Source organism: Lynx canadensis, chromosome E2, assembly GCF_007474595.2.
Source record: "Lynx canadensis isolate LIC74 chromosome E2, mLynCan4.pri.v2, whole genome shotgun sequence".
Classification (NCBI taxonomy): domain Eukaryota; kingdom Metazoa; phylum Chordata; class Mammalia; order Carnivora; family Felidae; genus Lynx; species Lynx canadensis.
Window position 1 is genome coordinate 51,054,136 of NC_044317.1, and position 15,114 is coordinate 51,069,249.

Genomic DNA, 15,114 nt, shown 5'->3' on the forward strand with positions numbered 1-15,114 from the left:
CCCACTGGCTCTCGTTTGTTGTCTAGACCCTCACCCGTGTCTGCCCACTTGGAGCCCTAGGTGAGTCCAGAAGGGACCAGGAAACTTGGGGTGGGGTGTGGCTCCCAGAGGGCCCAGGCTGGGACCCACCTGCCCTGCTACTTGGGCCATACCAGCTCTGTCTCCTCCGGTGTCCCCGATGGGCACTCACCTAGTGTTGTGCCAGCCACACATGAGATGGGGGGACGAGTTCTGACTCCATGCAGCACTGTGTAAACTTCATCCACAGTCTGCTCCAAGCAATGCTGCCCCAGCCTTAGGCTCCCAGAATTACTTCATGGTTAAGGTGAAGGTCACTCGCTGTCCCCTCCTCCAGGGGTGGGGTTTGTCAGATGAGCATCCCTGCTTGACGTCTGTTTAGGGCAGAAATGGAGAAGGATTCTTGGGAGGTCAGGACCTGTGTGTCTTTTAAGTGGAGACCCCCTCCTCAGTCTAGATTTGCCCCGGGTGGGGGGGCAGCCTTGGTGGGATGCTGTGTAGGTATTGGGGGAGGACAAGGCCACCAAATCCCTCTTGCTTCCCCATGACCAGTGTCATGGAGGCCACAATCGCTAGCTGATCTGCCCATACCTCCCTCTTAAAAGGGAGTGGGTGGTCTTCACCTCCTGCTCCTCCTCAGATTCATTTCTCTGCCAGGTATGGGCTAGAGGTTAATACTATCATGGGTGTGCTGAGAAGGTATATAAAGGGAGATCTGGCTCCCATATTCTAGAATCCAGAATCTGTGAGACAGGGGCGATTGTGTGTGTGTGTGTGTGTGTGTGTGTGTGTGTGTGTGTGTGTTCACCTGCACGTGTTTTCAGCATGGGCACCCTGAATCCCCTGGATCCAACTGAGTAAAATTCCCATCCCAGTCTCGAGGTTCCAGGTGCCTATGTGGACTTCACAGATGATGTGGGAGAGGGACACATCCCTTACCGTGAGAGGCTCTGGCAAGGGGTGAGCCCAAGTCACAGGTAGTGGGTCTGGACTGGACGAATGGGACCAGAGTGCCCCCGGCGGGCATTGGGTGAGGTGCGGGGCTGCTTTGAGCACGGACCAGGGAGGAGCAGCTCCAGTCAGAGAAACTGACAGGTGTCTGCGTCCTGATAGTAACTGTGAGGCCCATTCCTAAAAATAAGAGCTATAGGGCACCTGGCTGGCTTAGTCGGTTGGGCGTCAGACTTCAGCTCAGGTTATGATCTCACACTTCCTGAGTTCAAGCCCCGCCCACATCAGCTCACTGCCGTCAGCGCAGAGAACTCTTCCGATCCTCTGTCCTCTCTCTCTCAAAAATAAATACATAAACATTTCAATAGAAAAATAATAAGTTACTCTCATTTATCATGGCTGGCCTTGAACTCATCTTATTGCCCTGCTACGGGTCCTCATTCGGCATTTCCTAGGACATGACTGGAATTACTACTATCCATCCCGTGTCTGGAAGCTGGAAATTTACAGGGGAAGAACAACAACAAATGTAAGATGAATTTCATTAAGAGAATATTAAGTTCCAACAAGGAAAGGGAAAAAGAAAGGACGGAGAAAAACAAAACCTAAAATAACCCGGAGCTTTCAGATCTGGCCCTAGAACGAGATTGGCCAGGAGCATCATTCAGGATCGAGGGAGCTCAGGTGTGAATCTAGGGTTCGGGAGGGGCAGAAACCCGAGGGGGAGATGCCATCTGCAATCTTCATCCCCCTCATCTGCCTCACGTGGTCGGGAAGCTTGGGAAGCACAATCCCTCCCTGTGCTCAGAGAAGCTCTCTGCTGGTTTGGAATGGTGCATTGGTCCATGAGCATAAATAAACCAGAACAGATGTTTCAAAATCCGAGACCGAAAAAAGCCCGTGATGAGCCAGAAATTCGAGACCGAGCGCAAATAGAAGGTAGCTGATGCTGGATTATGACCAGGACAAGTGTTCTGCAAAGACTCTTGCGAGAGAAATGTCATGCCACGGGGAAAAATTCATCAGAGCTTATTTTTATCTAAATGCGGGAGCAAGTGGCAAGTAAAACAGGCCAGCTCAGCACCAGCAAGTGGCCTAATGAGTAAGTCTCTGCCCCAAAGATACAACTAGTCCAGTAACGTTTATAGACGGCGTAAAAAAAGAAAGATCTTGCTGAATACAAATTGTTTTTCCAAACTGACATTATTTATTGATCGATTGATTGGTTCGAGAGAGAGAGGGTGCAAGTGAACGAGGGGCAGAGAGAGAGAGAAGGAGGGAGAGAGGGTAGTGGGGCTCACCTGGGGCCCGTGTTTTTACCCAATGCAGGCCTGGAGCTCACCCGATGCAAGGCTCATGCTCAACCGACGACAGGGGACTCGGACTCACCAACTGTGAGATCATGACCTGAGCTGAAGTCAGATGCTTAACGACTGAGCCACCCAGGCATCCCAAACTGACTTTAATGAGCTAAACTAACTGAAGGTGTAGGACATTGTATTGCTTTGCCTGGGTGAAAAAAAATAGAGAAAAAACAAACGTAGGGGGGAAATGGTCATAAATGCCATTAGTCCTAAAAAAAAATTACAAATAGCTCATAAAAATGAGAAGGAAGAAGGGAGCCTTACAGACAAACCAAGAAACAGAGGTATGTCACTTGCAAGGCTTAAAACGAGAAAAAGTTGATGTTGGACTGGGGGGGGGGGGGGGAGGCCACACCTGGAGCGGATGCTGGAGGTGGGTGGTTGGATGCTTAATTGAATTTCTTACACTTTGGTTCATCTTGTTATTATGCTAATCTCACACATTCCTGCTGTGTCACAGAATTGTTTTGGACTCCACAAGTTGCTGTAAGCCTTCCGGAAGTTAGGATGGGAGGACGGGTCCTTACACATCTTGATTTTGGACTCCATGCAAAACCACTCTTCAGTTGTGTGAATTAGGAAACTTACAGTCAGGGGCGCCTGGCTGGCTCGGTCGGTGGGGCGTGCGACTCTTGATCTCGGGGTTGTGGGTTCGAGCCCCACATAGGGTGTAGAGATTACTTAAAAATAAAATCTTAAGGGGCTCCTGGGTGGCTCAGTCGGTTGAGCATTGGACTTCGGCTCAGGTCACGATCTTGCGGTCTGTGGGTTTGAGCCCCGCGTTAGGCTCTGCACTGACAGCTCAGAGCCTGGAGCCTGCTTCGGATTTTGTGTCTCTCTGTCTCTCCTCCTCCCCTGCTCGTGCTCTGACTCTTTCTCTCTCTCTCTCTCTCTCTCAAAATAAACATTAAAAATTTTTTTTTAAATAAAATAAAATCTTAAAAAAAAAAAGAAACTTACAGGCAGATTGTCTAGTGGTGGGCAGTCCTTGAAGCTGAGAATTGACCCCAGTTTATCACGGTGCCTGATACTGATGGGTTACAGAACATCAGTGTGTTGATCATTAGATGTTCAAAAACAGAATACTGAAATATTGGGATAAATTAAAATAGTAAATATAACTGCAAAGTTTTCCAATTTTAAAGCTTGATATTGGGGTTTGAGATTATGGGTGCAGGTCAGGAAAGAGGTATAGTTACTATTCCATTTTCTATTGATAAAGAAAGGGAGAACTGTGTTTTATTACCTTTGTGAGGCATTTGTATATAGCAACCCACGGAATAAAAGAACAGATAGTATGTTTCCAAATAATCATAGTGGAGAAAAAAGGTAAAAGACGTGTGCATTTGTGTGAGCATACGCGTGCACACACAGACCCACAGATACGGTCTATTCAAGAAAAGTAAGTACATTAAAAAAAAAACAACAAGAAAAATCATACTATGTAGAAAAAAGTTAAATGCCTTATATAAGACCAGACACATTGGTTATCACAATATGTGAATAAGATAAATTCTGTGAAATATCTCTGGTTGTTTAAAAAAAGACAAAGAAAGCTGAATACATAGCTATAAATACCGATACATGGGGTAAATGTAATATAAAGCAAAGCAAGGAAGATCACATTCATATTTAATGAAGTATAACTCAAAGCTATAATTTTCTCTTTTAACACCTAAAAGATTTTTTTTTTAATTTTTTTTAACGTTTATTTATTTTTGAGACAGAGAGAGACAGAGCATGAACAGGGGAGGGTCAGAGAGAGAGGGAGACACAGAATCTGAAACAGGCTCCAGGCTCCGAGCTGTCAGCACAGAGCCCGACGCGGGGCTCGAACTCACAGACCGTGAGATCATGACCTGAGCCGAAGTCGGACGCTTAACCGACCGAGCCACCCAGGCGCCCCAAGATTTTTTTTTTTAAGTTTATTTATTTATTTTGAGAGAGACAGAGACAGTGTGAGCAGGGGAGGGGCAGAGAGAGAGGGAGAGAAAGAGAATCCCAAGCCGGCTCTGCACTGTCCCCGCAAGCTTGGGTTAAGGGGTTTTGGAATCTTACTCCCTGCCTCCCCCCTTTCTCAATCCACTCAAGTTCTAAACACTTGGGAAAAGGGAGAGAAAAATCTGATCAAACAATGGAAGGATCTAAACCACATTCAGAGGCAAGCCAGTGACTTAAGGAATCCCTTTCTCTGGGACCTATTTCCCTTCCCCTGAGTCATAGTCTCTGGTTTGGATTGTCGTCCGGATCTAGATTTTAAAAGCTAGTCAGCTCCCAGGAGAGGCATTCCTATTCTAAGGATATTTCTCTCCATGTTTCTATTCTGTTGTGTACTCATTTTTGTAATGCGTAAGCTTATAAAAATTTGGGAAAGGTAGGTCTCAGCACTCAAACCTTCCTGGAAGCTTTCCTCACATTATGATTTACTTGTGTATTTCTGTAGGATTTCTCTATTTCTTTTTTTTTTTAATGCTTATTTATTTTTAATAGAGAGAGGGGAGGTGCAGAGAGAGAGGGGGAGAGAGGATCGGAAGGAGGCTCGGCACTGACCGCAGAGAGCCCAATGCGGGACTCGAGCTCATAAACTGCGAAATCATGACCTGAGCCCAAGTTGAGCCACCCGGATGCCCCAGATTTCTCTATTTCTTATAAAGGAAAGGAAGAACCAGACACTCAGAACCCAGGTGGGGTTGCTCCCAGACCGGCCAGCAGGGCTCTCCCTGGTCCTGCCTGGTGTTCTTTAAATCTCTCACCAGAAGGAGGCGCTGAGTCCCTGGGGAGAAGCAACACCCCTGCAGCCTCTTCTGGCTCTTCCCCCATTTACCGGCAGGTGTGGGAGACGCCCTGTGAGCATCTGGGCCTCATTTTCGTGAAGGAAAAAAACACTCTATTTAAAACATGAGCCCAGCGGGTCCCTATTTCTGGAGAAGAGAGTTTCTGCTTCTCCCAAATGCTGGTGGTGGTAACTGATCAAGAATCCACGTGACTCCGTGTCAACCTTTACAGAACATAGATTCCGATTCGTGGGCTGTGAAAACAATAGGAAAGTACCCGTGATACGGTCTTTCGCGGTTTCTCAGATTTGCTCAACAAAATGCCTCCTGGGTCAGTGTTACTTGGAGCTGAACGGAGGAGGTGGCAGGGACAGACCTCTGCCGGGGCCTGCAGGCAGGTCGGTGGTCACGCTGCACTTCTGTCCATCAGGTGTCCCTGGGACCACAGACCTGGGTCCTCAGCCTCCAGATCAGTGTAGTCAACCGACTGGCGGCCTCATTCGTATATTGATTTAAGTGAAGCAAGCCTCAATATATTGGTTCAAGTATGAATACTAGCAGAAACTTGGGCTTTGTATTTCATCAGATGGAAAATGTTTCCTTAAAAAAACAAAAACAAACATTTATGGTCCTTAAGAATACAGAAATTCTATTTTTGCCATTACTGCCAAAGCACTGAGATATTAATGTAAGAAAGCTACGCACAATTACGAGTTTCTTGCTGACACAGGACGTAGCAACCGTTTATGAATGCTTGGAATATGTCCAGGACCACTTTGTTGAAATAACACTGCAAGGATAGAATATATTGACCAAAAGAGAACGTTACCTTACCAAAAGGGATTTAAAAAAAATATTTTTTAATGTTTACTTGTGTGTGAGAGAGAGAGAGAGAGAGACTGAGTTTGAGTGGCGGAAGGGCAGAGAGAGGGGAGACACAGAATCCCAAGCAGGCTCCAGGCTCTGAGCTGTCAGGACAGAGCCCAACACGGGGCTTGAACTCATGAACTGTGAGATCATGATCCGGGTGGAAGTGGGACACTTAACTGACTGAGCCACCCAGGGGCCCCTATTGAAGGAGATTTTTAACCGATTTCTAGTGCAGAATGCAATCTTTCCCCCTGTAGCTCTACTTCCTTTATGGCTTCCTCCTTTAAAAATTCTGAAGACTGGCTTTTTAATACTCAGTTCCCGGGCTGGCTCGTGGCTCAGTCAGTTAAGCGTCTGACTCTTGGTTTCAGCTGAGGTCGCGATCTCGCAGTTGGTAAGCCTGCTTGGGATTCTCTCCCCGTCTCTCTCGGCCCCTCCCCTCCTTGTGCGCTCTCCCTCTCTCAAAATAAGTAAATAAACTTAGAAAAGAAAAAAAGACTCAGTTCCAGAATGTAACTACACTTGCCCCCTGAACAATGCAGGGGTGAGATGCCAACCCCCTGTGCAGTCAAAAATCATGTATAACTTTTATGTCCCCAAAACTCGACTGCTAATAGCCTGTGGTTGACTGAGAAACCTTACTCATAACATAAACAGTTAACACATATGTTGTATGTTCATTGTATTATAGACTGTATTCTTACAATAAAATAAGCTAGAGACAGGAAAATGTCATTAAAAAAAATCATGAAGAAGAGGCGCCTGGGTGGCTCAATGGGTTAAGCGTCCGACCTCAGCTCAAGTCATGATCTCGTGGTTTGTGAGTTCGAACCCCACATTGGGCTCTGGGCTGACAGCTCAGAGCCTGGAGCCTGCTTCAGATTCTGTGTCTCCCTCTCTCTCTACCCCTCCTCTGCTTGTGCTCTCTCTCTCTCTCTCTCAAAAATAAATAAACATTAAAACAATTTTTTAAAGTAGAAAAAAAATCATGAAGAACAGAAAATACATTTATAATGTCTGTAAAAAAAATTTATAGTACTGTATAAATTTTATAGTACTATAAAAAAAAACCCACATGTAGGTAGGCCCGTGCAGTTCAAATCCGTGTTGTTGAAGGGTCTACTGCAGATAGCTTTAAGTACACAAAATAGACATGTAGTGATAAGTTGTATTGGTAAAAATGAAGAAAAGGGTTTTCTATATATGAGGTCATGGCATCCACAGAGACCATTTTACTTGTTCCTTTCTGGTTTGGATGCCCGTTATTTCTTTTTCTTGCCTAATTGCTCTGGCTAGCACTTCTGGTACTCCGTTGAAATGAAGTGGTAAGAGTGAGCATCCTTGTCATGATCTTGATCTTAGAAGCTTTCAACCTTTCACTATTGAATGGGATGTTATCCCTGGGATTGTAATTTACAGCCTTCATTATGTTGAGGTATATTCCCTCCATTCCTAATGTGTTGAGAGTTTTAAGTTTATTTATTCATTTTCAGAGAAGGGGGGTGGGGAAGGGGCAAAGAAAGAGGGAGGGAGAGAATCCCAAGCAGGCTCTGCACTGTCAATGCAGAGCCCTATGCAGGGCTCGAACCCATGAACTGTGAGATCATGACCTGCGCCAAAATCAAGAGTTGGACACTTGGGGTGCATTGGGTGGCTCAGTCGGTTAAGCGTCAGACCTCAGCTCAGGTCATGATCTCGTGGTTCATGAGTTCAAGCCCCACATCGGGCTCTGTGCTGAACAGCTCCGAGCCTGGAGCCTGCTTTGGATTCTGTGTCTCCCTCTCTCTCTGGCCCTCCCCCACTTGCAATCTGTCTGTCTGTCTCTCTCAAAAAATGAATAAAACGTAGAAAAAAAAAAGACATTTAACGAGCCGAGCCACCCAGCTGCCCAGAGAGTTGTTGTTTTTTTTTAAACCATGAAAGAGTGTTGAATTTTGTCCAATGCTTTTTCTGTTATCTGTTGAGATGATCATATAATTTTATCCCCCTCTGTTTTTTTGTTTGGTGATGGTCACACAGCAGCATGCATGTACCTAATGTCACTGAACTGTACACTTTTAAACAGATAAGGTGGCAAATTTTATGTTATTTGTATTTTACCACCATAAAAAAATTGGGGAAAAAAAACCTTTATTTTAAAAATAGGCCTATCTTTAACTGAACAAAATTTAGATTATAACAGCAGTATGAGATTCATTCTTCAAATAAACAATGAATCAAATGATGGGTTTTTTTTTTTTTGGTGGGGGAGGAGGGTGATAGATTAGAATTTTTCCTACAAAATTATTTCACGTCTAGCTTTTATAACCTAAGTCATAAACTTAATTTTTGGAAAATTATTCTAGGGTGCTGACGAGGTCTCCAGAGACCTCTCTTACTCCTTTGATCTCTGTATCATACTTTTTTGAAGGCTCATCATGCCATCATCCTTGTGGATGATAGTTTATTCAAAAGTTAACTAGTCAGGGTGCCTGGGCGGCTCATTCAGTTGAGTCTCTGACTTTGGCTCCGGTCATGATCTCAAGATTCATGAGTTCGAGCCCCACATTGGGCTCCATGCTGACAGCAAGGAGCCTGCTTGGAATTCTCTCTCTCTCCTTTCTCTCTCTCTTTGCCCCTTCCCACTCATACTGTCTCTCTCTCTCTCTCAAAATAAATAAATAAACTTAAAAAAAAGTTAACTGGTCTGTCTCTGTCAGATCCCAGTTGGTCAAGGGATTTGGGTGGGATTCCATCACTTTCCCCACCCCTCCCCCCCACTTCGCTTTCAAAGACTTTTTGTAACCAAGCGTCTTTTGTAAGATCTGCAATTTCACCTTGCATCAGAGGGTCACAGAGAGGCTGGCCTATAAGGAAGTTTCTGTGATGAGAGAGGATTCACACTAGTGGTAAACAGGGACATACGTGCTGGTGGGGACTACTGCATTAAGGGTCAGTTTCATATTTTTGTGACAACAGCTTTTATTTCCCCATGCAATCTGGTAATTGCAAGACTCAGATAATGAACCCTGATAATGAGGACTCCTGCAGCCAAGAACCTGGTGGTTTGGTAAATGTTTGCTGCTATTATAGCAAACAAACAAAGTTTGTGATAACCTGCAAATACTACAAATTTCTCTATTAAGTTAAGCTGCGACATGAGTCCTTGTCTTTTTTAATGTTTATTTCTTTTTGAGCGAGAGCTCGAGAGGAGGGAAGGGACAGAGAGAGAGGGAGACACAGAATCGGAAGCAGGCTCCAGGCTCTGAGCCGTCAGCCCAGAGCCCGACGCGGGGCTCGAACTCACGGACCGCGAGATCATGACCTGAGCCGAAGTCGGACGCTCAACCGACTGAGCCACCCAGGCGCCCCCTTTTTTCTTCAGTGCTAATTCTTTCTGGGTCCACTGGCACTTCCTCCTTGTCACCTCTGCCCCGGATTCAAACAAGCCATGCACAACCGCCTCAATAATTGCCGAGGCTCCTCGAACCCATTCACGCTGGCAATACTCTACTGCTCACATCTTACCCGCGCACGGCAGCCAGAATGGCCGCTTCACTCCACCTGAACGCCTTTACTGGTGTCCCATTGCCTTTTGGAAGTCAGGCAAACCCTTCATCATCCTAGAAGGCCCTGCCTAATCATGTCCCTCAGCAGTGTATTTGGCCTCCTCTTAGCTCTCCCGATGTCCAGTCTTCCTTTCTCATCTGAGGGCCTCCTCACTTGCTGCTTCCTCTGCCCAGAATGTTCTCTCACCTGTTCCTCAGAACGAAAAAGCACTTGGTCCCCCAGATTCCCTCTCCTGCCCTACCTTGAGAGCCCCTCCCCCCCCCATTGTCACTGCCTCCACTGTCTTCATTGTATGTCATTTCGCAGATGGCCTCTCAGTGTCTCTTGTCTTTCCACCACGCTGTGAATCCGCTTGGTCTGGTTTACTTGGCATTACACACTGTTGACAGATCAACAAATGTGTCGAGGAAAGGAACTGCCTGTATCTTCCCTACACGGAATTCTGCCACAAATACATTTCCCGTGAAAATAAGAGGAAAGAGCCACAGAAAATTAAGACCACATTCCGCAAATGTGTTCTAAGGGTGTCTCAGTCTCCGTCTCAGTCTCTTGGCTCCGGAAACCACACTGCATGGCATCTTGCAAGACGGAAACGGCTCTTTTCAGAATCATCCCTTTAAGTCCTCCGTGAGAGGACCTCCACATTGTCTTGATACCTGTGTCCCTGTTGAACCACCATTCCTACCGGAGGTTCTCTTAGAAATCTCTCTCTGCGTGTGTGTGTGTGTGTGTGTAAGTATGCATATCTACCCTTTTTTGTCCTTCATTTTGTTACTGTGGCGCATCACATCTTTTACTCGTGTATGTTGAACCACCTCTGCAGTGCAAAAATAAATCCCATCTGGGGCGCCTTGCTGGCTCAGCTGAAAGACCACGCAACTCTTGATCTTGGGTCATGGGTTCGAGTCCTGCGTGGGGTGTAGAGATTACTTAAATAAAACCTAAAAAAAAAAATCCTATTTGGTCATAGTGTGTGATTCTTTTTATGTGTGTGTTTTTTTTTTAAGTTTATTTATTTATTTAGAGAGAGTGTGTGAGTGGGGAGGGGCAGAGAGAGAGAGAGAGAATCCCAAACAGGTCCTGTGCCGTCAGCACAGAGCGAGATGTATGGCTGGAACTCACCAACCGTGAGACTGTGACATGACCCAAGATCAAGAGTCAGAGGCTCAATTGACTGAACCACCCAGGTGCCCGCTTTTTATGTGTTGTTGAATTCAACTTGCTGATGTTTTGTTGAGGATTTTTGCATCTGTTTCATCAGGGATATTGATCTGTAATTTTCTGTTAGTGTCCTTGTCTGGTTTTGGTATCAGGGCAACACTGGCCTTGTAAAATGAGTTCGGAAATAATTCCCTCTCCTTCAGATTTTTGGAAGAATTTGAGAGGGATGGGTGTTAATTCTTCTTTCAATGTTTGCTAGGATTCACCAGTGAAACCATCAGGTCATTATTGGTCTCTTCATCATTTCTCTTTCTTCACGATTAAGTCTTGGTAGGTTGTATGTTTCTAGGAATTTATTAATTTCTTTTAGGTTACTCAAATTGTTGGCATATACTTGTTCATAGTAGTCTTTTAAGAACCACAGTGTTTTCCTGGTGTCAGTTGCAATGCCTCTTAATTCATTTATACTTCTGCTTATTTGAGTCCTCTTTTTTTTTTCTTGATTGTTCAGCTAAAGGTTTGTCTGTTGTGTCTGTCTGTTTTCCGGAAAACCAACTCTTAGTTTCATTGATTTTTTTTTTTTTTTGTATTGTCTTTCTAGTCTCCATTTCACTCATTTCTGTACTGATCTTTGTTATTTTCTTCCTTCTGCCAACTTCGAGCTTAGTTTGTTCATCTTCTTCTTGTTCCTTATGGTGTAAAGTTAGGTTGTTTACTTGAGATCCTACTTTCTTAATGTTGGCTTTTATCACATTCCCTCTTAGAACGGCTTTTGCTGCCATCCCATAGGTGTTGGTATATTGTGTCTCCATTTCTGTCTGTCTCAAGATATTTACATTCCCCCCCCCACTTTTCCTGAGATATAATTGACGTACATCACTGTAGAAGCTTAAGGTGTACAGCATAATGATTTGACTTACATAAATTGTCAAATAGCTACTGCACTGAGTTTAGTTAACATGAGTGAAAGCGGGGCACTTGGGTGGCTCAGTCGGTTAAGGATCTGACTCTTGATTTCAGCTCAGGTCAGGATCTCACGGTTCCTGATTTCGAGCCTGGAGTTGGACTGTGTGCCGACAGCACAGAGCCTGCTTGGGATTCTCTCTCTCCCTCTGTCTCTGCCCCTCGCCCACTTGTACTCTGTCTCTAAAAATAGATAAATAGGGGCGCCTGGGTGGCGCAGTCGGTTAAGCGTCCGACTTCAGCCAGGTCACGATCTCGCGGTCCGTGAGTTCGAGCCCCGCGTCAGGCTCTGGGCTGATGGCTCGGAGCCTGGAGCCTGTTTCCGATTCTGTGTCTCCCTCTCTCTCTGCCCCTCCCCCGTTCATGCTCTGTCTCTCTCTGTCCCAAAAATAAATAAAAAAAAAACGTTGAAAAAAAATTAAAAAAATAAATAAAAATAAATAAATAAAACTTAACAACAACAACAACAAAAAAGAAATACTCTTTTCAACATTTCTTGAAGGCAGATCTACTGGTGATCAACTCCCTCAGCTTTTGTTTGTCTAGGAAAAAGTCTTTATCTCACTCTTTTCTGAGGGACACCTGTGCTGGGTAAAGTACTCTTGCTTGGCAGATTGTTTTCCCCCCAGAACGTAGAATATGTCGTCTCATTCTCTTGTGGCTTGCAAAGTTTAAACTGAAAAATCCACCATAGACTTAGGCAATTTCCCTTATTTGTGAGGAGTTTTTTTCCCTTGCTGCTTTTAAAATTCTCTTGATCTTTTTTTTTTAATTTTTTTTTCAACGTTTATTTTATTTTTGGGACAGAGAGAGACAGAGCATGAACGGGGGAGGGGCATAGAGAGAGGGAGACACAGAATCGGAAACAGGCTCCAGGGTCTGAGCCATCAGCCCAGAGCCTGATGCGGGGCTCGAACTCCCGGACCGCGAGATCGTGACCTGGCTGAAGTCGGACGCTTAACCGACTGCGCCACCCAGGCGCCCCTCTTGATCTTTGATTTTAGGCAGTTTTATTATAATGTATCTTGGAGAACATGTCTTTGGGTTGAAATTTTGGGGGGTGGGTTAGGAGCTTCATGAACCTGGATGCTTGAATCCCTCCCCAGATTTGGGAAATTCTCAGCCAGTATTTTGTTAAATAAGCTTTTTGCTCTTTTCTCCCTCTCTGTTACTCCAATGATGCATTTTTTTGTTTTGTTTTGCTGGCATCCCGTTGTTCACAGGTTAGGCTTTTAAGGTTGTTTTTTTTTTTTTAATTTTTAATTTTATTTTAAGTCAATCTCTACCCCCAATGTGGGGCTTGAACTCATGACCCCAAGATGAAGAGTTGCATGCTCCTCAAACTAAGCCAGCCAGGTGCCCCTCACAGTTTAGGTTTTTAAAACTCTTTTTGGGGGGCGTCTGGGTGGCTCAGTCAGCTAAGTGTCTGACTCTTGGTTTCAGCTTAGGTCATGATCCCCCAGTTCATGGGTTTGAGCCCACATCGGGCTCTGTGCTGACAGTGTGGAGCCTGCTTGGGATTCTCTCTCTCCCCTCTCTCTGCCCAACACCCACGTGTGCTTTCTCTCTCTCAAATAAATAAACCTAAAAAAAACTTTTTAACTCTTTTTCTTTCTTTTTTCTTCTTTCTCCTCTGATTAGATCATTTTGACTGACTTGTCTACCACTTTACAGAGTCTTTCCTCTGCTTGATCATGTCTGCCACTGATGCTCTCTATTTCATTTTTTTCACTTCATTCATTCACTTCTTCAGCTCTGGAATTTCTGTTTGTCTCTTATGATTCCTATTTCTCTGTCAGACTTTTCACTTTGATAGTGTATTGTTTCCCTGAGTTCATTGAATTGTCTTTCTGTGTTTTCTTGTAGCTCATGGAGCTTCTTTATTTTTATTTTATTTTATTTTATTTTTTTTAAATTTTTTTTCAACGTTTATTTATTTTTGGGACAGAGAGAGACAGAGCATGAACGGGGAAGGGGCAGAGAGAGAGGGAGACACAGAATCGGAAACAGGCTCCAGGCTCTGAGCCATCAGCCCAGAGCCTGATGCGGGGCTCGAACTCACGGACCGTGAGATCGTGACCTGGCTGAAGTCGGACGCTTAACCGACTGCGCCACCCAGGCGCCCCTCATGGAGCTTCTTTAAAACAACCATTTCAGGGCACCTGGTTGGCTCAGTCAGTTGGGTGTCTGACTTCGGCTTAGGTCATGATCTCACAGTCTGTGAGTTCAAGCCCCTTGTCAGGCTCTGTGCTGACAGCTCAGAGCCTGGAGCCTGCTTCGGATTCTGTGTCTCCCTGTCTCTGCCCCTTCCCTGCTCATGCTCTATCTCTGTCTCTGAAAGATGAATAAATGTTAAAAAATTTTAAAAAAAAAAGCCCAACCATTTCGAATTCTTTGGGAGGTAAATAGCAGGTTTCCATTTCTTTGTGGTCAGTTACTAGTTACTAGAAAGTCATTGTGTTCCACTTGCAGTGTCCTGTTTCCTTGACTTTCCATGTCTCTTGAATCCTGGCATTGCTGTCTTTGCATTGGAAGAAGCAGTCACCTCTTCCAGTCTTACTGACTGGCTTTGGGAAATACCTTCCATCGATCCTGTTAGGGATTCTGAGGCTTTCTTAGACCTTTTCTTTTTTATGTTTTTTAAATGTTATTTTAAGTTCATTTATTTTTGAGAGAGAGACGGAGCGCAAGTGGGGGAGGGGCAGAGAGAGAGGGAGACACAGAATCCGAAGCAGGCTCCAGGCTCTGAGCTGTCGGCACAGAGCCCGACACGGGGCTTGAACCCACGAGCCGTGAGATCATGACCTGAGCCGAAGTCAGACGCTTAACCAACTGAGCCACCCAGGTGCCCCTAGACCTTTTCTATGGATACTCCTGCTCCACACTACTTGTTCCTGCTTTGGGTGAAATTATTTTTTTTTAAATTTTTTTCAATGTTTATTTTTGAGAGAGAGCGAGCGAGCAAGCAGGGGGAGGGCAGAGAGAGAGAGAGAGAGAGAGAGAGAGAGAGAGAGAGAGAGAAAGGGAGACACAGAATCCAAAGCAGGCTCCAGGCTCCAGGCTCCGAGCTGTCAGCAAAGAGCCTGAGCCGGGCTCAGACTTGCGAGCCGTGAGATCACGACCTGAGCCAAAGCCGGACGCTTAACTGACTGAGCCACCCAGGCGCCCCTGGGTGGAATTCTTAAAATTGGGTGCCTTCTCTTGATACTGCAAAGGCAGGCCAGGTGCTGACAGCCTCCCATTTGTTTTTCCTGGGCAGAGCTGAGTGCCCAAGTTTGTGTGCCTTCTACCCATCCTGCAGAGCTGGAACAGTGTCCTACACGTGCTCTCTAGCTGTATGCAAAACCAGTGTGAACTGGCTGCCCCCCTGGGGCATGCACTAGGATGAGTGTGTGGGGGGTGGGTAGAGATGCACACGGGATTGGAGGTGCCTGTGGGCCACTTGGAGGGATCTACAGGTGAGG

The 15,114-nt window shown here is 45.4% G+C and overlaps 1 protein-coding gene across 6 annotated transcripts in view; it reads right to left on the minus strand.

Moving 5' to 3' along the window:
* Window positions 1-190: 190 nt before the first annotated feature.
* LOC115502547 (insulin growth factor-like family member 3) overlaps window positions 191-15,114 on the minus strand; it is a 42,867-nt gene continuing 27,943 nt past the window's right edge. For 4 of the 6 annotated variants that reach the window (XM_030298034.1, XM_030298032.1, XM_030298036.1 and 1 more), the window contains one exon: window positions 5,385-5,707. In XM_030298034.1, the coding sequence (XP_030153894.1) occupies window positions 5,662-5,707 (46 nt within the window). In that variant the 3' untranslated portion in view covers window positions 5,385-5,661. Of the gene's footprint in view, window positions 393-5,066; window positions 5,708-15,114 lie in introns of those variants that run through there. The other 2 variants (XM_030298030.2, XM_030298028.1) reach the window with 2 other exon arrangements.